Source organism: Lissotriton helveticus, chromosome 4_1, assembly GCF_964261635.1.
Source record: "Lissotriton helveticus chromosome 4_1, aLisHel1.1, whole genome shotgun sequence".
In the NCBI taxonomy this organism is placed as follows: Eukaryota; Metazoa; Chordata; class Amphibia; order Caudata; family Salamandridae; genus Lissotriton; species Lissotriton helveticus.
This window is the reverse complement of record NC_136063.1, coordinates 489,967,803-489,993,742: the sequence shown is the minus strand read 5'-3', so window position 1 is coordinate 489,993,742 and position 25,940 is coordinate 489,967,803. Positions and strand designations below refer to the sequence as shown.

At 48.3% G+C, this 25,940-nt stretch overlaps 1 protein-coding gene across 2 annotated transcripts in view; it reads left to right on the top strand.

The window, feature by feature from the left end:
- WWP1 (WW domain containing E3 ubiquitin protein ligase 1) overlaps nucleotides 1-25,940 on the top strand; it is a 1,173,512-nt gene that overhangs the window by 571,233 nt on the left and 576,339 nt on the right. For both annotated transcript variants that reach the window (XM_078687073.1, XM_078687072.1), the window contains exon 16: nucleotides 10,512-10,600. In XM_078687073.1, the coding sequence (XP_078543199.1) occupies nucleotides 10,512-10,600 (89 nt within the window). The remainder of the gene's footprint in view (nucleotides 1-10,511; nucleotides 10,601-25,940) is intronic.

Genomic DNA, 25,940 nt, shown 5'->3' with positions numbered 1-25,940 from the left:
GTAGTTTAAAAACCTATATAAACACATAAGGCACTTTAACCAAGTCAGTAGACATGGGCAAAATTTGTTTTTGGGTTTTATATATTTGAAAGTAAATGCTTATGGATACTGCCTTACTACTGCAAAATTATCTATTTAGTACTGCCGTGCCTATGGAATCCCCAACCCCTCAAACAAAATGCCATATACAGTGCAGGGTACTCCATTGGACTCAACGCCACTGCACTTTGCGCCACTGCTGTACACCACTCTCCTGTACACCACTCTCCTGTATACTCTACACCACACCAATACACTCTGCTGTACTCTGCACCAATCTACTCACTTTTGTACCACTACGTCACTGCGCTCTGCGCTTCTACAGTCTGCTCCACTCTTCTCTGCTCTTTGCCACTCCTCTGTACTCCACTCTACCACGCTCTACTCTACCACACTCTACTCTACCACGCTCTACTCTACCACGCTCTACTCTACCACGCTCTACTCTACCACGCTCTACTCTACCACGCTCTACTCTACCACGCTCTACTCTACCACGCTCTACTCTGCCACGCTCTACTCTGCCACGCTCTACTCTGCCACGCTCTACTCTGCCACGCTCTACTCTACCACACTCTACCACGCTCTACTCTGCCACACTCTACTCTGCCACGCTCTACTCTGCCACGCTCTTCTCTGCCACGCTCTTCCTGCCACGCTCTTCTCTGCCACGCTCTTCTCTGCCACGCTCTACTCTGCCACGCTCTACTCTGCCACGCTCTACTCTGCCACGCTCTACTCTGCCACGCTCTACTCTGCCACGCTCTACTCTGCCACGCTCTACTCTGCCACGCTCTACTCTGCCACGCTCTACTCTGCCACACTCTACTCTGCCACACTCTACTCTGCCACACTCTACTCTGCCACACTCTACTCCACTTCATACCACTCTACTGTACACTACTGCACTCTGCACCACTCTACTGGATGCCACTCAAAGCCAATGTACTCCACTAAGTGCTACTCTACTCTGCCCCACTCTATGCCACTGTACTCTACTCTGCCCCACTCTACGCATTTATTCCATGCCACTCTACTGTACACCACTCTACTCTGTGCCACTTCCCTCTACCCCACTTCCCTCTACCCTGCTCTAACCCACTTCACTGTATGCCACTCTACCCCCACTCTACTCTTACATGCTACTCTACCCCACTTCACTCTGCACCTCTTCAACCCACTGTACTCCACTTGTAATATCTGATAAAACCCTACGTAAGGGAAATAGCCTTCACCAGTGTAAACATATAAAAACTGAAAAAACACCTACACAACCACAAACTAAATGCCATTCAAAGAAAGGAAAAGTAGAATGAGTCATTTGTATTTCTTCCTGAAGGGGTCAATACAATGTAATCTTGTTATACAAGGTAGCAGCAAGAAAGACACTGCTTGAGTTTTGCTTTTTTTAATTAGTTTTGTGGTCTTTAATCTAAAGATGCAGGGTTGAGAAGCATGTGTTCGAGGCATATGAGGTGCAGATTCTACACTTTGCAGTAGATCGCCACCTGGTGTTGGGCTCGGATGATTGCATATTGTTGTCGTCTTGAAAGAAGTCTTTGTAGTCACGAGATAGGTGACTCCTCCCTTGGACAATAGTGTGCATGGGCATCGGCTCCATCCTTAGATTGTTTTTTTTTCTGCCACTGGGTTCGGATGAAACTTTTCCGCTCCGGTTCGAAATCTACTTTTCAAGTACTTCGACACGTAAAAATGTCTTCAAACTTCACCAAACAACGTTCGATACCAATGAACATCAACTAGCCTTCGTCAGCTCGATTCTGGTCGTCGACGTGGGCCGTTGGGCCTACCCTCACCGTGAGGCCTACACCTCATGGAAAGGACTCCATTCAAAAGATGCCCGAGTGTGGAGCAAAATTCCCACACAGTGACCATCACAAGGTCTGTAACCTGTGCTTATCGCCAGAACACGACGAATCCAGCTGCACAGCCTGTGCATCTTTTTGATCGAAAATGACCCTTCGGGATCGAAGGGCCCGTCGACGCGACATGCAGAGATCAGCACAGGACCAGTGGATATCTTCGAACGTCCTTGTGTCCTGGAGGAGGATTCCGATGATCTCCAGATCGTATCCGAGGCAGATGACTCCATACCTTCGGGTCAACGCGTGACTACCACTGCCCCTACCCCAGCCCAAATACCAAAATCGAAGGCAAAGGTCAACACTCCGCCTGCGGGGCCCAGTCGAGACAGAAAAAACACTTCGAAAGCCCCGCCATTGAGCCAGGCTCCGAAGAAAATAATGAAGCCTTCCGGTAGCTCCATACCGACCAAACCGCATGTGCCGATACCACCTGCTCCCTCGCCACCCAAACAAAAAGAAGTCCTGGTTCCGAAAAACACTCCGAAACAGTCCACTCCAAGAGACAAAGCGGCTCCGAAAACAACGAAGCCTGTTTCTGATGCCCCTAAAACCGCTTCCACTCCGAAGCCGATACCCTCGATGCCGAAACAAACAAAGCCTGCTTCCGATCCTTCTAAGTCCACGAAACAGGCTTCGGCTCCAAAGACAATATCTCCGGTGCCAAAATCTACGCCAAAGTACTCCACATCGGATCCTAAGGCTAAAGACAAGCAACAAACCGGTTCGGAACCGAAAAGATCGGCACCGAAGGCTGTGCCTCAAGAAGAGGAGCTTCTCCAACCAGATCCTTTACAAAAAAGGATCTACATTGATCCAGAAACAGGACATGTTTCCACTACACCACTCAGGAAAAGGAAGTCGGATACAGCACCTGCACCTCCAGTGCCTGTCAAGAAGAAGTACTTTCCCACATTTCCTATGCACCCTTCTTCTCCTGTATCTCCTTCTCCTGCTCTTCCTTTAAACATTTCACCTCAAAATTCTCCTCCTCATTCTCCACAACATACACCTCCTCAGAATGTTGATGATGATGAGTATAGCATGGGAAGAGGGAGAGACCCAGATTACCCTTTTCCCTACCCAACAGGTTCACCAGACTGGGAGTATCCAAACCCACAGGATGTACCAGATATTCCTGAGCCACATATATATCCATCTAAACCTTCTCCTCCAAAAGACAATATTGGGTTTGGACACTTGATTAATTGAGCTGCATCTATCACAATGTCCCCATGCATTCAGATGAGGCAGAGGAAGATTTTTTACTAGACACTTTTGAACACTCCCAAAAATCTTTGCAAATACTACCAATGATTAAAGGAGTCATTAAACATGCACCAGAAGTGTTTAAAGACCCTGTAAGAGCTAGAATTATAAACCCACAGATAGACAAAAAGTACAGAGCAGGTCCTGGGGATCCTGCCTACATTAAAGTACAGCTACCCTTAGACTCCCTAGTAGTTTCAAATGCAAGGAAGAGAGCAAATTCACAAACATCAGGTGAAGCACCACCTCCTGATAAGGAATCAAAGATCATAGATGCTTCAAGAAAAAGAATAGCTGCCCAAGCTAGCAATACATGGCGCATAGCTAACACACAGGCCCTCCTCGCAAGATAAGACAGGGCTCACTGTGATCAGCTAGAGAAGCTCTTACAACATCTACCTGACCAATATAAGGCACAAGCAGATGGCATCATGCAAGAGGGTGAACTTATATCAAATGCCTCCATTAAATGCGCACTAGATGTAGCAGACACTGCATCCAGAGCAATAAACACCAGTGTCCTCCTTAGATGTCACACGTGGCTACGTATTTCAGGATTTAAGCAAGAAGTGCAAACTACTATCTTAAATCAGCCATTCAACCAACAACAAATGTTTGATCTAGAGGTAGACACAGCACTTGAAAAAATGAAGAAAGACACTGACACAGCCAAGTCTATGGAGCTCTGCAATCCAGCCAAGCAAGAGGCTCCTTTCGTCGCTCCTTCTACAGATGAGGCTCCAAACAAGCTGGAGCAGACAATTCAGCTTCCTTTAAAACAAATACACTAATAAAGGATATTTTAGAGGAGGCTACAGAGGCAACAACAACAAGGGAAGAGGTTGAGGAAATAACAATAATCGAACCTCTCCCAACACAAAACAGTGACTTCGTTCTGCTCCCCCAACAGCATTTCACTCCTGTAGGGGGCAGACTAACACAGTTCGTACCGGTCTGGAATTCCATCACAACAGACAAGTGGGTAAAACAAATTATCCAGTATGGTTACTGCCTGGAGCTTACAGCTACCCCTCCACATATACCACCCAGCTACCCCTCCACATATACAACGTCCAATGTCCACAGAACATTTAACGCTGCTCCAACAAGAGGTACTCTCATTGCTACAAAAAGACTCAATAGAGTTAGTTCCATGACATCATCAAGGAACAGGGGTTTACTCACTCTATTTCCTAATATCCAAGAAGGACGGGACAATAAGAACAATTCTAGACCTAAGGCCTCTCAATGTGTATATACACTCATTTTCACATGATCAATTTACAACAAGTGCTCCCACTGCTGCAACAAGGCGACTTCCTCACCACACTAGACCTCAAAGACGCCTACTTCCACATTCCCATACATCCTTCTCACGTGAAGTATCTCGAGTATTTACAAAGTGCCTAGCAGCAGTAGCAGCACATCTCAGAAGACAACATATCCACGTCTTCCCATACTTAGACGATTGGCTCATAAAAGCCAAGTCATTCAATCAGTGTGTCCAACACATCTCTAACAATTCAAACACTACACGACTTAGGGTTTACAATCAACTACACCAAGTCACATCTCCAGCCCTCTCATGTACATCAATACCTAGGGGCTACCATAAACACCAATACAGCTCTAGCTTATCCCAGTCCAGCCAGGATACAGAGCATTCAAGCCTTAGTTACAACGTTTCAAAACCAACACTCTCTCCCAGCCAGTGTTCATGCAATTAATAGGCATGATGGCATCTTGCATTTTTATTGTACCATATGCAAGACTGCGAATGCGCCCATTGCAGGAATGTCTAGAAAATCAGTGGAATCCGGTACAAGGACAACTAACATACCTGGTGTTGTTGGACAGCCGCACACATCGCTCTCTGCAGTGGTGGAACACCAAAAACTTGTCCAAAGGGCGGCCGTTCCTCGAGCCAGTTCCACAGATAGTACTGACAATAGACGCATCCCTGACAGGATGGGGAGCACATCTGCTCCACCACACAACTCAGGGAAGATGGACCGCTCAACAAAAGGTGCTTCACATCAATCACCTAGAGTTGCTGACAATTTTCCTAACACTAAAGTCCTTCCAAGTGCACATACGGAACAAAGCTGTCTTAATCCGGATGGACAACATGACAGCCATGTACTACATACAAAAACAAGGAGGCACACATTCCCTGCAGCTGTCTCAGCTCGCACAAAACATTTGGAGATGGGCCATTCCACAAAACATATATCTGCTTGCAGAACACCTTCCAGGAGTTCACAATCAGAGAGCCGATCTGTTAAGTCGACAGACACAACAGATTCACGAATACATCTGCAAGTTCTTCAACCGTTCTTTCACAAATGGGGTCATCCAGACATAGACCTGTTTGCCACACACGAAAAAGCAAAATGCCCAGGTTTCCACTCAGATTTGCCATTTACTGCACTAATAATCAAAGTGAGTCTTTGGATGCTTCCATCCAAAATATTATCTGTTACCTTCTCCATTTACAGAGATGTAATCTGGCATATTCATCTATATGCTTACATCTTACAGCCATTGCGGCATACCTACAAAACAGACAACATATGTTGTTGTTTAGAGTACCAGCAATAAAAGCTTTTATGGAAGGATTTAAAAGAATCATTCCTCCTAGGTTACCACCCTCTCCAGTGTACAACCTAAACATTGTTCTTACCAGGCTCATGGGACCCCCTTTTGAACCTTTACACAAATGTGAACTGCAGTTTCTCACATGGAAAACCGCTTTACTCATTGCTATTACCTCTCTTAGAAGAGTTAGTGAAATTCAAGCTTTCCCTATACAAGAACCGTTCTTACAATTACAACGTAACAAAGTGGTTCTAAGGACTAATCCTAAATTCCTTCCTAAAGTAATTACTCCTTTTCGTCTAAACCAATCTGTAGAGTTACCAGTGTTTTTTCAAAACCCAGAGTCTGTAGCAGAGAGAGCTCTACACACACTAGATGTTAAAAGAGCTCTTCTCTATTACATCGATAGGACCAAATCCTTTCGCAAAACAAAGCAACTATTTGTAGCTTTCTCTCCACCACATAAAGGCAACCCCATTTCTAAATCGGGAATTGCAAGGTGGATTGTTAAATCTATACAACTATGATATCACAAGGCTGTAGTCTGTAGCAGAGAGAGCTCTACACACACTAGATGTTAAAAGAGCTCTTCTCTATTACATCGATAGGACCAAATCCTTTCGCAAAACAAAGCAACTATTTGTAGCTTTCTCTCCACCACATAAAGGCAACCCCATTTCTAAATCGGGAATTGCAAGGTGGATTGTTAAATCTATACAAATATGATATCACAAGGCAAAACGCACATTAACAGTTCCTCCTAGAGCGCACTCCACACGCAAACTAGGAGCCTCCATGGCTTTCTTAGGGAATATTCCCCTAGAAGACATCCGCAAGGCAGCAACATGGTCTACAACACAAACCTTCACTAAACACTATTGTGTTGATGTGCAAACCAAGCAGCAAGCTGCAGTAGGGCCAAGCTGTCCTCAAAACTCTTTCAAACTACTGCAACGGATACAGGTGACCACCGCTAGGGGAGACACAGCTGCACAATCAATGCAAAGTGTAGAATCTGCAGCTCATATGCTTCGAACGGAAAATGCTACTTACCAGTATGCATCTGTTCTTGGCATTTAGAGCTGCAGATTTCTACACACCCTCCCGCCTCCCCGGGACTTGTATCTGTTCCAGTTTTATCTTAATTAGATATACACGCATGGACATCCCTTCTTTCTTTCTACTAACTCCATTTTCCATCATGCCGAAAAACAATCGAAGGATGGAGCCGATGCCCATGCGCACTATCGTCCAAGGGAGGAGTCACCTATCTCGTGACTACAAAGACTTCTTCCAAGACGACGACGATAACATGCAATCATCCGAGCCCAACACCAGGTGGCGATCTAATGCAAAGTGTAGAAATCTGCAGCTCTACATGCCAAGAACAGATGCATACTGGTAAGTAGCATTTTCCTTTAGGTCTTGTTTAATTTTTATAAACTGTGGAGAATCAGGAAATATCAAATTTATATTTAATATTTTGGCTGCGTTTAATTCGTTCTCTGATGGGTAAAATGTTGTTTTCAGAAGAATCTTTCCCAATATGTGCCATCACATTTACCCACAGACAATTGGTAAAAAAAAAACCTTGATACATCAGCCCCCTTTTCTAGTGAGGTAGTATTGAAAGTAGGTGAATTGCCAAACACCCCAGGCTTTAAACATTCAATGCAAGGTGTAGTGACAGGTATATGTGGAAAGAGTGCTATCACCAAGGATCTCGGATAGTAGTGAAAACATGACGCCAGACTTTTGGAAAACATGGAATGCAGTGTCACTTGGAATGCTGCTGCAAAAAGTTTGTTCCAAGTTCATCAAAGATTGGAGTGATATTGTTTGTATTTGCAGTGATTCAGCTACGTATATGAAAAAGTTGTGTGATGACCTGTCAAAATCGGTACCTGAGCTGAAGTGCTTCCCTGCAAGAGATCTTTCCACTTTTTAGATGCTATGCTGAAAGGATCTTTACAATTTTCAGAGTTAATGAAGAATACTATTGACTTTTTATTCCATTCTGGTGCACTGTTTTGTTATGTGCATGAACTAAAACACAAATATTTCTCATTTTGTTCTTTGTGTGGCATCAAAGAAAGAGTCTTCCCAACTGTGTCACTTAGCTCATGGTTCTCAGTCCTAGAGGCCGTGAATGCTATATTATCCATGTGGCAACTGTTTATAGAATTTTCGCTGAGTGATGATGCCAAAGGTGAGAAATGTGATGATCTTTTGTACACTGTACTCCACTCCATATCACTGGAAGCCAGTGTACTCCACTGCATGCCACACCAGGAGGCTCCTTTAGGAGTGACAGTTTGCGCTTTATGAATATCACATTTCATTTCACTCTACTGTATCCCATTCTACGCCGGTCCACAACACATTATGCTACTGCATTGTCCACCACTGTACTATAGTCTGCACCACTCTACTGCACTGTATGCCACTCTATTCTACACAACTGAATGCCACTGCACTCTGCCATGCCATTAGAATATACTCCACTGTACCCTACTTGCACAACTACTGTAGGCCACTGCATTTTATGCCACTCTACTCTACGCCACTGCCCGGTATAGCCCTGTAATCTCTGCCACTGCACTACTCATCCTCCCCACCCTGCAACAGAAGACAGGGATCCATGCACTGATTAATTCCAGGCTGGATTATGCTAATTCCCTTTATTTAGGGCTAGCGGCCTATCCCCCTGAGAAGATTGAAGTTGGTGCTGAATTCTGCAGCCTGTCTTTTGATAAAGCTAACCAGAAGGACGCACATCCAGCTGCACCTGAAAGAACTGCACTGCACTGGCTTCCTAGTAAAGGCCCCCCAATACCTCACCAAGACGCCACTTTCTATCCTCCTACCAGATTCCTTCGCTCCTCTAACTCTTATGGTGGGGATTCCTAAATTCAGAAGAAAATGCTGGGGGGGTAGCTCTTACTCTCATCTTGTTTCCAAAGCCTGACATGCTCTCCAATAGCATTTGCTGGCTGTGAGGGACATTTCTGTTTTTAAAAAAATATTGCTTAAGACCTGGCTTTTTTAGCTCTGCTTTTTAACTCCAAGACTACAAGGATTTGGCCTACAATTGCGCAGGGACACTAGGAGTATCTATTGCACTCTATAATCCCCCAACCATAAACATACGTCACTCTAATCTGCACCACCCTACTAACTGCACTCTACACCACTGCACTTTACTCTGCACCAGTCTACTGTGTGCCACTGCACTTCATGGCAGTGTACGCCGCGTCATTTTACTGTGAGCCACTCTGCTTCCCCCCGCCCCCCAACTGTACTCCACTTTACTCTACTACACTCGTCGGCACTGTAAGCCACTCCACGAGAAATTATCAACATAGTACAGTGGTAGTATTCAATGAAAACAAAATGTACATATAAAGAACTTAGTACCAAAATAAACAAAATTAAATGATTACAAACCACTTGATCAAAACAGAAAAACCATAGGCATACCATGAAAAAAACAAAGGTTGAAGCTAAGTTAGGATATGAAGTTATTTCTTTACAAAGCAAACTTAAACTACACAAACAGTGGAAATTCTGAAGTTGTGCTATAACTTAGTTATCATATGTGCACCACCCAAAACTTAATATAAATTGGGCATCTGCACAGTGTTGTGAACTTGGTAGGCTATAAAACATCTTGTTGACATTTGGCAGCCAATTTAGAATGGTCTTCCAATTATGTACAATTATGCAGTTTTAGATTAACTCATCCGCTTTCAAGCACATGATTGCATTGACAAACCATAGTATTATTGACGATGCCCACGGGGGAAGTAGCTTTCAAACCGGAACCTAGATGTATTGAGGGGGATAAGGTTTGGTAACGCTATGACAAGGATTGCAACTGTGTTGAACACAGTACATAAAATAAATTATGATTATTAATTGTCCGAATGAATGAAATTTCTCAATTGTTGAGTTAATCTAAAACTGCATAATTGTGCATAATTGGAAGACTGTTCCAAAATAGCTGCCAAATGTCGACAAGATGTTTTATACACTATGGGTGTTTAGTCCTTTGTCGATGACAGTCATTGGATAAATTCACGCCACAATGGAATCATGTATAGAAACGTGAGCGAAACGCATCGTTTTCCTACGATTAAACATTTCACAGCATATCTGGGTGTCCGAGTTTTCTTCTGTGAAGAAGCAGAGAATTGTGGCATTTTTGTGGGGGTGGGGGGCAGTGGGGGGGTGTCCATTTAACATGGAGTGAATGAAACATCAACAGAGGCAAATGGCACTGGATGAAGCAGACTGCAATGTCTTGAATTTTTAGTTTTTGTCAATCTGGAAAATCACTTCAGTGAATTCCAGCAAAAAAGTCTTTACACAACAGTGCCATTTTGCCTCTTTTTACCTTCATTAACTTCTTTCTCTACCCTGATCAATTGGTGACACATTGTTGTGGACTAAACCTTTTCATTGACACTTGCTTTGCAACTGTAACTGCATAGGCACTAGTTCTGCCCTCTGTAAAGCATGTATATTCTAGGTTTCTAGCTCTTGTAGCTGGTAGGTGTTCCTCAGAATATAATCATCCAGTCCATTTTGGAGTACACATTGCTAGTTAATAGTGTTCCTGTAGTTCCTTAAAGTCAATTAGATCCTTCTAGAGATTATAGCTACAACACTAGTGATCACTTGATGTAAACATTTAGTAGTTATTTCTTCTTTATTTTACAGATTATGGCTTTAAAACCATATGACCTGAGGAGGCGTTTATATGTAATTTTCCGGGGAGAAGAAGGACTTGATTACGGTGGTCTGGCAAGGTAAAGTCATTTATGTACTTTCTAATAAGCACAGTTCAGAAAATGTTTTCAAACAGTGGCTGTGAGAGATATAGCTGCCCCTCCTGTATGACAGAATGTGTTTTTATTTTACTGTGACCATTTTTGACCTCAGAGGGATTGGGGTCTTGTATTTTGGGCCCAAACTCTCATGCTTTTAGTGGCCTAATAATGCTCCATTGCAGATGAGGTTTGCTGCGATCATTATTGTCTTTTTGTGCGCCCATTCAGTCTGCAATGTAATTGTACCAGTTATTATTTCTAAAATGTCTGCACCAAGCAATTTGCGTACTTTGAGGTAACTGCCTCTTTAAGTAACTTTTAAACATGCAAAGTACCTTTCCTATCCTGTATAACCGATGCATTTGAGTTATTGCAGCATTTCCCTTAACCTGATAGTAGGTATTCTGGTAAGCACCCATAGAAAATGGTCAATGCGGGGACCTTCTCACTACATTGTTCTTTGTTCAACACTTAAATCAAGTTTGCTCTTTGTTACTGTGGTGGCGGAGATTGGTCTTTTCGCACCAAATTTAGAATAAAAGTTACAAAAAAATGACAATATAATCTAAACTTATTCAAGGAGCTAGTTTTCTTAAAAGTAAGAAAAGCTGCATCATTATTGATTGTTTTTAAGAGAATACCAATGAGAATAGGCCCTCTTTCAGCTATACAATTGAAATAAAATTTCTAAAAAGTGAAAATCGGCTGGCCTGCAGGCATACATGTGCTTGCACCTGCACAGTCTGTGGCTGGAGCAATGTTCCTCGGGTTTGGCTCTGCTCTGTCTCCAGCTGATGGTACTTTGTGTCAACCCACCATGACTCCGTATGGACTGCATTAGGAGGAAGGTAATAAAGCCTGAGACCTGTTAAAAAAGGGAGAGGTGCAGAGCAGTCCAGCGTCCAGATCCGCAGGTTGTGCTTCTCCTGCTGCCTTACTCCATACATCTTGCATCAGTCCACCCATGTACGTCTACAGCTTCTGGTCTAGATTGTCAGCTGTAAATGCTTACTCATGTGCTCCCTGATTACTCCAGTTGCTTCTAGTTAAGTGCAGGAATAAATATTAATCCATTATTGTGTGGCCTTCTCGATAACCAGATACTGCATTTGGCACTTAACGCTCCAGGATTAGTAAATCCAAACAGTTAAGGCTTTAATGTTGGGGATTGGTAGGGAGGTTAGAAGCTCTGATACATCATTAAATATTCCAGGGGATGGGTCCATGCCCAGATTCCTCACCTATAGAATATTCTGAAGGTGCAGGACTGGATCCCTGCTCCCGGGCACTGCTAGGTGGAGTTGCATGGCTCTGTGTTAGACAAAATGCAGCCACTTATAAGTACCATCCTGCACATTGATGTCAGTTCCTTCTTAACTGTGCCTTTAAACAAGGATCCAGAGCTTTGCTCCCCTTTTTGTTGTAGCCAAATTGTTTTACCAGTATACAATCAAACAATGTCTCCACCAAAGACTACAAGGGTTCAAACCGTGCTGTGACTCTTGCAAATAGATGTTGTTGACTGTCCCTGAAAAGTTGGGCCGTTGGTGTTTGGGTTCATGGCACAGCTCTGTTATGAGAAGAATGAGCCCTCCCAAAGTATGAGCATGATGTTGTACTTTGATGCACATAGAAGTAAGTCACTTATCTCACGTAAGTCCCACTCCAAGTTTGAGAGTCCAAACTTGCTCCAGAGGCGCCTTCTGTGACAAGCCTGCCATGTTTTTGAGGTCATCAAGTAAGTCGAATTCAAAGTTGAAGAAGTAGCATAAAAAGTCTAAGTGGCCCTCGACCCCCTCCACAAAGAAGTTGGAAGGGCATCAAGGTGCTAATGTATCTCGCTTCCGATCCCTGATTAAAGAGCCAGTTCCACAACGCGTCTTGGAATTTCCCAGGCTAGTGATGCCGCAGGAGGTTGAGGTCCTATGGAGGTCATGCTGCACATTTTGGGCACTGTTCCAGCTCCCTGTGGCTTGCGTTCAGGCCCCAAAGTTCCACATCAGCCTCCAGTCGTGGTACGTCTGGCTTATTCATCCTCTGCACCATCTGAGCTACTGAATCCTGCTTTATGTTCGGGCACCGACTCAAAGCAGAATTCCATTCCGGCTCCAAGTTCCACGCAGGGTCCTTCTTCATTGACACCGTTCCCAGTGTTGCTGGAGGTAGAGCAAATCCCTCTGCACCCGAGCTCCCCTGCCGATTTCAATGTCAAGCCCCAGCCAAATCAGTCACATACATTTTGACTCAGACAAAACACTTCCTCTATCACAGAGTAATTCTCCAAGGCTCCATCATCCTTTTGCGAGCAGATTCTTAACCAGAGTTTGCTACCACCTGTAGGAAGGTGCCCCTTTTTGACATGGTCACCCCCACTTTTTGCCTGATATTTGATACAGTTTTGACTGACGTGCACTGAGTTCCGTTTAGCCAGGTCTCTAGTGCTGTGCTCTTTTCCTAAAATAAGGTAACTTTTCAGTTGTTCCCCAATTGGCAAGACCTTTAGCACCTCTGTAATTCCCTAGTAAATGGTACCCCTGGTACCTAGGGCATGGGTACTAAAGAGGATCCCTATGGGCTGCAGCATGTATTGTACCACCCCAAGGGACCCACCACCAACTCATGCAAACTGCCATTGCATTGCAATCGTGACAGCCCAACTCGTCCTGCAGGTGTGCATCCTTCAAAAGCCTCAGAGGGTCTCCAGCATTTCGCCAAGCTGTCAGCATCTCCCTTGAAGTGGAAACAGCACTTGTCTGCAGGCAGCGTCCGGTTCACCATTCTGCTGTTCAAAGGGACCACCTACGCAGCAGCCGCCCAGGAGGTAACAGTGCTCCACGAGGTCAGCTCAGTCTCTGCACCAAGTGGCAAGATGCCAGGACCAACAGGAGCCACCCTGCTCCAATACCCCCGGTTACCGAACCACCTGCAGCAACCAAAGCTTGTTTGAGTCAAATCTGGACGCCAATGCCACAAAGACCGACTAGCTTACAAGGCACTTCATCATTGCAGAGGCCAGCACCAAAAGTGGCCCAGCTGTCCTGTTTTGTCCCCCTTTGAAGGTCTAACCAAGAACTGTCGGTGCCTCTGACCATCAAAACCAAATCCCTCTGCACCCGAGCTCCCCGGCCCTGGGTCCACATCAACAAACTGCTCTCCCTGCTCCCAGGACCCACACGAACTGAGCCCCCTTTTGGTTGCTTCTGGACTTGTCCACAAGTCCACCTCTGCAGCCTGTTTCTCTGTGCCACCCCCCCCCCCCTTTTTCTGCGGTGTAGCATGCAAGGCTACCAACCCAACTAGCACTTCTGCACCCGGTCACTCCAGGGCAAGTAAACCTAAAGTGCTGGTGGTACTTTGGACATTGGCCCCCAGTAACTTAGGTCCTAAAGGGGACCCCCAAAATTTGTTTACAAATACCTTTCAGTATGTTTCTTTATCCATAGGAAAGCATTACAGCGTAAAAACGCATTTGAGTGATATTTTTACTTACCTGCAAAAATTAATAAACTGAAAAGTACTTACCCAATTACAAAGTGCTATTAAAATAAATATAAAAATACCTGTTATTTTTCTAAATTAGTCTAGAATTTCTTCCTAAGTGTGTGTCTTATTCATGTGTTCAACAAATGCATTAACACTACCCTCTGATAAACCTAAAGTGCTTGCCCACACTACCACAAAAGAGAGCATTTGGGATTATTAATTATAACAGTGCTGTAATTTTTATTTATTTTATTTTATTTTCAAAGTTTTATATAGCGCGAACAAGATCTTCACAGATATCAGAGCGCTTTACATAGAGGGGTACATGAGGGAACATAGTCAAACAATAAATCAATAGATCATACAGTACAGATAGGTGGCTGCAAAGCCCATCACGTGAGTAATAAGACAACTCATACAAATAAGTAAATGGGTCAAGCATGTAGTACAAATCGGTGCAGGGTGTTAACAGAGTTCGAGATAATAGATCAAGTGTATTTAGCCATGAGGATAGCTTTTACTTCTTTTTTTAAGAGTGTAGTGGAAGAGATAAGCCTGGTTTCGGGAGGGAGTGAGTTCCAAATCCTAGGCGCCAATCCTGAGAAGGAGCGCTTGTATGTTTTTTCCTTCCTGAATCTTCGAGGTTTCAGCAGAAGATTGTTTGTGCCTCTCGTGTTTCTAATTCCCCCAGAGATTGTCAGTTTCTGAGCGAGGTAGCCGGGTGAGTTTAGGTGTACCGCCTTGTGTGTCATGCAGGCGATTTTCAGATGTATTCTGGCTTCAAAAGGCAGCCAATTCAGGGATTTCAAGTCAGGGGTAATATGGGAGTGCTTTTTTTGACCCAGTGATGAGTCTCGCTGCAGCATTCAGAGAAGCTCTTAGTGGTGCGGTAGTAGTTAGGGGGAGTCCGCAGAGGGCGGTGCTGCTGTATTCAATACGTGGGATGACTAGTGCTTGTACTGCTGTTTGGAAGTCTTTGGCTGGGAGGTAGGGTTTAAGTTTCCTCAGAGTATTGATCTGGAAGTTCGCTCCCTTTGTTGCCTTGCTGATATGTTGCTGCATGTTGAGGTTGGTGTCAAGTGTTATGCCTAAGGATTTTGCTGAATCCACTATGGTCGGTTGGACATTGAGTGCTGTTAGGTGCTTAAGCCATGTTTGTGTGGTAGATATTTTCGTGGGAGGTGAGATCAGAAGGAACTCAGTCTTCATAGCGTTGAGTTTGAGGTGGTTATCAGCCAGCCAAGATTGGGTGCTTCTGATTGTTGAGTTCAGACGCAAGATGTCTTTGGGGGATTGTAGCTGGAGATATAGCTGAGTGTCATCGGCGTACATGTGAAAGTTTACGTTGGATGCATGTAGCAAGGAGGTGAGAGGTTCCATGACTAGGTTGAACAGAGTTGGGGATAGAGAGGATCCTTGGGGGACGCCTAGCGTTACAGGTATTGGCGAGGACATCAGGTTGTTGCTCTTGAATTTCTGCGACCTGTTGTGAAGAAAGGAAGTGAACCACTTGAGAACAGTTCCAGATAAACCCATTCTTGTGTTTAGTAGTTCTAGTAGATTCTCGTGTTTAACGGTGTCGAATGCTGAAGAGAGATCAAGAAGGATGAGGAGACAGGTGTCGTTTTGGTCTAGCATTTGAAGTGCGTCGTCAATTATGTGAGTCATAGCAGTTTCTGTGCTGTGTCCTGCTCAGAAGCCTGACTGGTGGCTGTTGAGGAGATCAAATTGCTCAATGTGTTTAGTCAATTGTAGTTGTGCGCATTTTTCCAACAGTTTGGCGAGAGTAGGAATATTGGTGATGGGACGGTAATTGTTGAGATCAGAGGGGTCGGCTGTAGGTTTCTTTAGTAGAGGTGTGACCTGACCAACTTTGAGGGAGTCAGGTATGCTTCCTTGTTGGAGAGAGCTGTTGATAATTTTAGTCCAGAGAGGGAGAAGCAAAGGGGTAAAGTCTTTTACTGCGGAGGCAGGGAGGGGGTCCGTGAGGTGATTGGATGGTTTCAGGGTGCTGAGCAGTTTGCCAATTTCTTCTTCCGAGTATGTGTCGAAGGTAGACCATGTAGCATTGTTTTTTGGTTCAGTGGGTGCTAGGCATTGGGGTTTGGAGTAGAGGCTTGCGTCAATGAGGAGATCGCTTTTTATTTTGTCAGTTTTTTGGATAAAGAAAGCAGAGAAGTCTTCACAGGAGGGTGCCTCATGCCTAGTGTTGACCGGTTGGGGTTGTTCCTTGGAATCAGTGATGTCATTTTAAATGTCATCAGTGATGCCACTGACCATGTCATGAATGATGTAATATGTGACGTCATCAGCAGTGCATTGCTAGGGCGTGAGTTATAGTTAGCTCAACTAATTATAAAGGCCGAATTTCTTTGGTTTTGTATGAGTGAAATGTCCATCTAACTATAACGTCCCTGAAACCTGTGTTTTTTTAGTGAATTTCAAAGGTTTTTTAAATGCTTATTTCTAACTAGAACATCCCTGAAACGTATGGTTTTTTCCCAGTGAATTTTACAGGTTTTTTAAATGCTAATTTCTAACTATGCCTACAAAGGTAGTACATGTGAAGAACCGTGCAGAAAGAAGCAAGACGAATGCAGAAAGAGGAAACAGAAGTCCAGAAAGATGAAGAAAAGTGCTGGAAAAAGCAAGAGATGTGCAGAAAGAACGAGCAGAAGAGCAGAAAGTCCTCCTTTGCCCCAAACTTTTTGCTGACTGGTACTGGTGGTAACTGACTCTGACTAACCAGGCCTAGAGCCAGTGCTATGCTAAAGGGCACTTAGAATACAGTGAAAACACCTGCATACACTAGGGAACACTATGGGTTGGGGTACCCCTGTGTTTAGCATGACCTCCTCTGTATTTGCCATGAGTTAGTGCCTGGGTCCTTGCATGAGTACATGAGTAGTGACTGGGTGGTTAGAGTGCTACAAGCAGAGTGCATGGTGATTTTATAAGTGCTCGGATGTTGGCAGAGTGATTGGATAAGTACATGGTGCTGGCTGGGTGATTGGAGGAGTGCATGGGTAGTGACAGGGCGATGGCTGGACGGCATGGGTACTACCTGGGTAATTGCAGGAGTGAATCAGTACTGGGTGGGTGGTTAGAGGTCTGCATGGGTAGTGCACAAGGGATTGTAGCAGTGCATGTGTTAGTGCTTGGGTCATTTCATAAGTACATGGATACTGATTGGATGAAAAGAGTACTGCAAGGAGAGTGCATGGTGATTTTATAACTGCTTGTGTTTTGGCAGAGTGATTGGATAAGTACATGATGGGTAGTGCTCTGGGGATTGTAGCAGTGTATGAGTTAGTCCCTGCGTCATTGCATGAGTACATGGGTGCTGACTGGATGATGAGAGTACTGCAAGGAGAGAGCATTGTGACTATGTGATTGGAGGAGTGCATAGGCAGTGACAGGTAGATGGCTGGACTGCATGGGTAGTGACAGGGCGATGGCTGGCTGCATGGGTACTACCTGGGTAATTGGAGGAGTGAATCAGTAGTGTGTAGGTGGTTAGAGGTCTGCATGGGTAGTGCTCATGGGATTGTAGCAGTGAATGGGTTAGTGCCTGGGCCATTGCATAAGTACATGGGGACTGACTGGATGGTTAGAGTACTGCAAGGAGAGTGCATGATGAATTTATAAGTGCTTGGGTTTTGGCGGTGTGATTGGATTAGTACATGGTGCTCACTGGGTGATTGGAGGAGTGCATTGGTAAGTGACAGGGCCGTGGCTGGACTGCGGGGGTAGTTTTCTGAGTATTGTAGCAGTGCATGAGTTAGTGCATTGGTCATTGCATAAGTGCATGGGTAGTGACTGGATGACCTGGTGGGCTAGTTGGCCCCCAGGGACTCTCAGGAGTTAATCCCCCAACTTAAAATGCGCCACAGGGCGCGTTTGCACACTTGTCACATTAGGCTACGCCCCCTCCCTGCACCACTGTGCAAACGCGCCCTGGTGCATTGTAAATTGGGGGATTAAATCCCCTTGAGTCTTGAGGGTCCCTGGGGGCCAACAAGCCCACCAGCTACCTCCAATAAGCACCACAGAGCTGTGTTGAAGAGTGGTGTAAAACGGGGGCGTGGCCTTGGACCACCTCTCTGCAACACAGCACCCTGGCGGGAAGCACCCAGAGCATCGGTGTCAAAACATCGCATCGTCTTTCACATCGCATGCTGGAACGGCGCGATGTCATTAACATCGCATGCCATTACAAAGCATGCGATGTTAGTGATATCTGAAAGAGACACGTTAGTATTAGATTCCTTACCTTAGAATATCCCCAGGCGTCAGACTGGATCCGGAGATTTTTGCGTAGCAGTACCCTTGCGCGTCGGTAGGCGTCGTCTGCAGCTCCGCGTCCGTCGTCGGCGTCGTGGGCGCCGTGATGACGTCGTCGGAGTACTTAGACGCCGCCTCCGCGTGCTGACGTCCGTTCTTCTTTTTTCCGCGCCAGCAAGCGCAGATCTGGAAAAAGCAGTAACCCTAGTCATTTTTTGACTAACTTTTTGATCACTTTTGATTGTTCTCGAAGTCTATCGACTCCGACGGTGCCGTAGGGATGCCCGGATTTAAGCACTGCGATGATTGCGACCGCCTGATGTCGGTCACGGATCCTCACCGCGTGTGTTTATCTTGTCTCGGCGTCGACCACGACGACAAGGCCTGCTCCGACTGCCGGGCCCTCTCTTCGAAGGCCAGACGGGAGCGGTCCCGCAGGCGGCTCGAACTCCGGCAGTCGGTCCCGCGCCGCGAGAGGTCCCGATCCCATGGGAGGTCGAGGGACAGGTCGCGGGCTCGGAGCCACCACAGTTCCGAGGGTAGGCCGCACTCCTCCGGGTCGAAGTCGTCGTCAGGTAAGCGGCACAAGAAGTCCAAGCGGCATCATCGCTCCTCGGACTCCCCCCCGACGCTTGCGCGATGCGGCCGGGGGTTCGGGTGACACCACCCACGCGGCTCCGCTTGAGTCGCGGGTGCCGCGTCCAGCCCCATACCCTACGGTCCCTGGGCTCAACCCGACGCCGGAGGAGATCGAGCGCTTCCTCATGGCCATGAGGAAACTCTCTCCTCCGGCGGGCTCCGCGGCGCCTTCGGGCCCAGCGGACCCGTCTGGGACCCCTAGCGGGTCGGGGGGATCTGCCCCGACGCCGTCGGGTGCTTCGGCCCCGGCGCCGCCGACGCCTTCGGGCCCGGCGCCGCAAGTTCCCGTTATCCCGACGCTGCCGGCGCCTTCGGGCCCGGCGCCGAGGGGTTCAGTTGTTCCAGCGCCGCCGCCGCCTTCGGGCCCGGCGCCGCAGGACGCCGCTGGACCTCCTTCGGGATCTGGTTCGTCGCCGGTGGACCTTACGACCTCCCCGGCGTCAGACCCTCAGGTGTCGCCTCCGGCGCCGTCCTCGGGCGGCGCCGTCCCCGGTTCCACCTTCGTTCCTGTTCCGGCGTCTGGACGGCCCCGATGGGCGCCGCTCCAGACGTCGTTTGGGGAGTTTCACTTCCATGAACAGGCCCCATTAGCTGAGAACCCTGAGTTTCAGGAGATGGGTGATGAAGAGGACTGGGAGGGGTCTGAGGACCCTCTGACCAGGGAGTGTCAGTCTCATGAGGACTAGACAGGAGACCTTGGGGAGGCCAGTGGCCTGGACACCTCTCCAGACACTGGGTTTGTCTCCCCTCCTACCGTGGCTTCGGAGGAGGGGGCAACATATAGTGTGGTGCTGATGAGGGCTGCCAAGGCCTTGGGCCTTGAGCTCCCCGTCGCGGCCGTGAGGACTAACCTCCTCACTGAGGTCCTTAAACCGCAGTCAAGCTCGGCCGAGCCTCTGCTGCCCTTTAATGAGGCCTTGATCGACGTTCATCTGGGCACTTGGTCCAAGCCCGCTACGGGTTCGCCCGTAGATAGGAACGTGGCCAGACGCCACCGCCCAGCCCCGGGCGACCCATGTTTCCTGTCCTCCCACCCTACCCCCGAGAGCCTGGTCATCCAGGCCTCCAATTCCTAGACCGCATTCCCGTCGGCCCCGCCGGACAGGGAATCTAAGAGGTATGACCAGTATGGGAAGAAGATCTTCTCATCCCTTAGTCTAGGTCTGCGGTCTTCCAACACCGCCTGCCTCTTGGGACGTTACACCCACTCTGTGTGGGATAAGGTCGCGGAAGTGCTGCCAGAGTGTCCGTTGGAGGTACGGGCCAAACTCGGCCAAGCCCTTGTGGAGGGCCGGGATGCAGCCAAGTATTCCATCAGGTGTGGGCTGGATACCACCGACTCGCTAGGTAGAGCGATGGCAACGACGGTGGCGGTCAGACGCCACGCCTGGCTGAGGTCCGCCAACTTCTCGGCAGATGTCCAGAGCACGCTCATGGACATGCCGTTTGATGGCCGTCGCCTCTTTGGCGACAAGGCAGACCATGCGCTTGAGCGCTTTAAGGACTCCAGGGCTACGGCCAAGTCCCTGGGCCTCTCGGGCCAGCGCCAGCAATCGGCTGCCTTTCACTCCTTTCGTGGCCACGGAAGGGGTGCGCCCACACGCGCCGCCAGCCACGCACCGCAGGGCAATACCCAACGCGGTGGCGGCCGTGGGAACCGCCGTCCGGGCGGTCGGGGGCAGCGGCGAGGTCAGTCCACACCTTCCCCCGCAGCATCCGCCTCAAAATCCTCCTAGTCCGTGCTTTCAGGCCCATGTGACGCCAGTGGGGGGCAGGGTTCGCCATCACCACCTCCACTGGCGCACTGTCACATCGGACAGGTGGGTGCTGCAAATCGTCCGAAGGGGCTACTCCCTCCCCTTCGAGGCGACACCTCCAGCCATGCCACCGCAGAACCACCGTGTATCGGGGGATCATTTGCGACTTCTGCAGGAGGAAGTTACGGCCCTCTTGGCCAAGGGGGCCATCGAGCGCGTTCCTGGGCCAGAAGTAGGGTGTGGTTGCTACTCCCACTACTTTCTGGTACCCAAGAAGGGCAAAGGGGGCCTACGCCCTATCTTGGACCTAAGGAACGTCAACGGCTTCCTCCGGAAGGAGAAGTTCAAGATGCTGACACTGGCTCAGGTCCTGGCTGCCCTGGACCCAGGAGACTGGATGGTAGCGTTGGACTTGCAGGACGCTTATTTTCATATCCCCGTCCTGCCTGCCCACCGGCGCTACCTGCGGTTCATGGTGGGCCACGAGCATTTTCAATTTACTGTGCTCCCCTTCGGCCTTACCAGCGCCCCACGGGTGGTCACAAAGGTGATGGTGGTGGTCGCAGCTCATCTGCGCAGGTTAGGGGTTTCAGTCTTCCCCTACCTCGACGACTGGCTGTTGAAGGCGGGCTCGCCCCAGACAGTCGTCCGCCACCTCCAGACGACGGCGGACCTCCTGCACCAGCTGGGGTTCTCCATCAATGTGCCGAAGTCACACCTGTGCCCCTCTCAGAAGCTCCTCTTCATCGGAGCGGTTCTGGACTCGGCGCGGTTTCGGGTTTATCCGCCCGAACAGCGGGTCCGGGATATTCAGGCTCTGATTTCCATCTTTCAGCCGTTATCCCGGGTTTCGGTCAGGTTGACGCTGCGGCTTCTGGGGCTGATGGCCTCCTGCATCCTATTGGTGCATCAGGCCAGGTGGCGGATGCGGGCTCTGCAGTGGGACCTGAAGTTTCAGTGGGCCCAGCATCAAGGCAACCTATCCGACCATGTCCTGATCTCGGAGGGCACTGCGAGACAGCTGCAGTGGTGGCTTGCGGACCGCGATTGGGTCAGCGGCAGATCCCTCTCCCTTCCCCAACCGGAGCACGTAGTTGTGACGGACGCGTCCCTCCAGGGCTGGGGAGGCCACTTGGGAGAGGCGGAGATCAGAGGCCTCTGGTCTCCGGTGGAGACCCGGCTCCACATCAACCTGTTGGAGCTCCGGGCGATTCATCTGGCACTGAAGGCATTCCTCCCCTCTGTCTGGGGGAGTGTAGTGCAGGTATTCACGGACAACACCACCGCCATGTGGTACTGCAACAAACAAGGCGGGGTGGGGTCGTGGACCCTTTGTCAAGAGGCTCTTCGCCTTTGGCAATGGCTGGAACGCCAGGGCGTGACCCTGGTGGCTCAACACCTGGCAGGTTCTCTGAATGCCAGGGCGGACGAGCTCAGTCGTCGGTGCATGATGGATCACGAATGGCGTCTGAACTCGGACGTGGCGCAAGGCCTCTTTCAGCGATGGGGAGAGCCTTGGTTAGATCTATTCGCCACCGAAGAGAACGCGCAATGTCATCAGTTCTGCGCGTGGAATTTCCAAGGCGGCACTCGCTCGGAGACGCTTTTCGTCACGAGTGGAGTTGCGGTCTGTTGTATGCCTTTCCGCCTATACCACTTCTGCCCAGAGTGCTGAAGAAGATCAAGCGCGACCGGGCCCAAGTCATCCTTGTGGCTCCGGACTGGGCGAGAAGGTACTGGTATCCAGAGCTACTCAGTCTGTCAGTCGATCCCCCGGTTCGTCTGCCTCTTCAGGAGGACCTTCTGTCGCAGCAGCAGGGGACGGTCCTCCACCCGAACCTGTCCAGTCTCCACCTCCATGCTTGGAGATTGAGCGGCGACAGTTGAGGCCATTTGACTTGCCTTCTGAAGTTTGTAATATTATTCTGGCAGCCAGGCGTCCCTCCACTAAGTCGGTATACGCCTGCAGGTGGAACAGATGTGTGGCATGGTGCATAGCAAAGGCTGTAGATCCCCTCAATGCCCCTCTTTCTGAAGTCCTTCTCTTCCTTCTTTCTCTTGCCCAGCAGGGCTCTGCTCTGGGCACTATCAAGGGCTACCTTTCTGCCCTTTCAGCCTTTCCCAGGCTGCCTGATCAGCCTTCTTTGTTCAAGTCCCCTATTGTTAATAGATTTCTTAAGGGCCTCACACACACGTTTCCTCCTGTTCCGTTTGTGATGCCTCAGTGGGACTTGAACCTGGTTCTTACATTTCTGATGTGCGCTCCCTTTGAGCCACTTCACAACTGTCCTCTTCGCCTTCTGACTTTGAAGACTGCTTTCCTGGTTGCCATCACCTCTGCCAGGAGAGTGAGTGAGCTCCAGGCCCTTTCTTGTACTCCACCTTTCCTTTCTGTCCATCCAGACAAAGGGGTGCTGCGTACCAAACCTTCTTTCCTGCCCAAGGTTGTCACGGCCTTCCACATCGGGCAGTCTATCACCTTGCCAACCTTCTTCCCGCCACCGCATCCCTCTAAAGAGGAAGAGCGGCTCCACCGTCTGGACCCAAAACGTGCGCTCTCGTTCTACTTGGATCGCACACGCCAGTTCCGGGTGGATGACCAACTCTTTGTTGGTTACGTGGGCGCGAAGAAGGGGAAAGCGGTGCACAAGACGACCATCTCCCGGTGGATCATCCTGTGTATCCAGGCATGCTACTCCTTGGCTAGGAAGGAGCCTCCTGCTGGATTGCGGGCTCATTCTACCCGAGCCACGGCGACTACCACTGCCCTGGGCAGGGGAGTGCCCTTACAGGACATCTGTCAGGCAGCTACGTGGGCCTCGCTGCACACGTTCGCAAGACACTACTGCCTGGACAGCCAAGTCCGGAGGGATGGCTTCTTTGGCCGTTCCGTCCTCCGGGACTTTCTGGTGTGATTTTGGTTCGCAGACCCACCACCGGGGTTGGTATTGCTGGGGTATCTATTCTAAGGTAAGGAATCTAATACTAACGTGTCTCTTTCAGATGCACAAGTTACTACTTGTGTAACGATATATCTGTAAGAGACATTAGTTAGTATTAGATTCCTTACCGACCCACCCATCCTCCCCGTTCTGCGAACCGATATCTAGGGTTAGGGTTGTCCCCTTTCAGGGCCCTAGTTTCAATGGCAACAGTGTTGGTTTTTAACATGGCTCTGCGTTTCTGGCGCGGAAAAGCTGTGTCTAAAAACTGACGTCAGCACGCGGAGGCGGCGTCTAAGTACTCCGACGACGTCATCACGGCGCCCACGACGCCGACGACGGACGCGGAGCCGCAGACGACGCCTACCGACGCGCAAGGGTACTGCTACGCAAAAATTTCCGGATCCAGTCTGACGGCTGGGGACATTCTAAGGTAAGGAATCTAATACTAACTAATGTCTCTTAGTAGTAGTAGTAGTAGTAACTTGTGCGTTACCTTAGGAAATGCATTTATAGAACGGGAAATGGGAAAGTGCAGCGGATATTATTTCCAAGATGTTAGCAATTTGAAATGGGAAAGTGCAGCGGATAATATTTCCAAGACGTTAGCGATGTTACCTTAAGAATATGCATTTATAGAACAAGAAATGGGAAAATGCAGGATAACGATTTCCAAAATGACACACGGGTATGATGACTGGGTGAATGGATGGGTGATGGTGAATGGATGGGTGGTTGCTAGGGGATGGATGGATGGCTGGATGGGTTTATGGGTGGATGGATGCATGAATGGAGAATGAGTGAATGGATGGGTGATGGCGGGTGGATTAATGGATGGCTGTGTACAGCATGTACAGCGGGTATGATGAATGGGTGAATGGATGGGTGATGGTGGATGGATGGGTGGTTGCTAGGGGATGGATGGCTGGATGGGTTTATGGGTGGATGGATGCATGAATGAAGGGTGGGTGAATGGATGGGTGACGGCGGGTGGATTAATGGATGGTTGTGTACAGCGGGTATGATGAATGGGTGATGGTAGGTGAATGGATGGATGGATGGGTTTATGGGTGGATGGGTGCATGAATGAAGGATAGGTGATGGCGGGTGGATTAATGGATGGCTGTGTACAGCGGGTATGATGAATGGGTGAATGGATGGGTGATGGTGGATGAATGGATGGATGGGTTTATGGGTGCATGAATGAAGGATGGGTGAATGGATCGGTGATGGCGGGTGGATTAATGGATGACTGTGTACAGCGGGTATGATGAATGGGTGAATGGATGGGTGGGTTTATGGGTGGATGGATGCATGAATGAAAGGGGGTGAATGGATAAGTGATGGTGGATGAATGGCTGGATGGATGGATGCATGAATGAATAATGGTGGTGGGTGGGCGGGTGGATGTGTTGAAAAAGAATTACCGTGCCGAGTGGTCCACAGTAACTTGGGGGCCCACTCTTTCACTTTTGCTAAAAATTAATTACGGACCGGTGATTGATGCATGACCATTTTTAGATATCCTATCCAAGGGAAAAGTAGGGAAGGGATTAAAATTCACCTTCGATCTCATTTGTCTTGACCCTGGATGTTGGAGATTTGCACTTCCATAGTCTGATTATTGACATCTCCCGGGTTTCCAACAATTGTCCCGGCAGATTTTGGTAAAAGTGTCTCATGTCCCGATTTTTTTAGGGTAAACTGAAAACAGTGAAAGGCTTTTTTTTTTTAGGTGTTCCAAAGCAGGTCTAGTAAGCAATTTAATGTACAGGTATAATGCTGGGTGTAGGAGAGTAGGGTCTGCAATCCTATGATCACCCAGATTTTTGCTTTTTGCTTCACTGGTTTACGACTTTCCCTGGCTGTGGGCCTGCTAATCAGACCCACAGCCTAGCTGTTCTCTGTACTCCAAATTGTACCCAGGTACTGAATTGGCACTGGGCCCTCACCAAGTCCCTGTACCCAGGGCTGAGGTGCACCCAGAAGTCTCCCAGGGGCTGCAGCATGTATTATGCCACCCCTGGGCTGACTAACTAAATCAGACACAACTGGCTGCTTGACAGCTGGGGCAAGGTGGTGTAATCACCCTTTGCTTTAGATATAGTATTCCTATATCTAAACCTAAATGGGCACACAGATCTCCTATCAGTCACTCCTATGGCAGGCCTTGACAATCCTGAAGGCAGAGTGCTTGGAATCGTGTGAGATAGT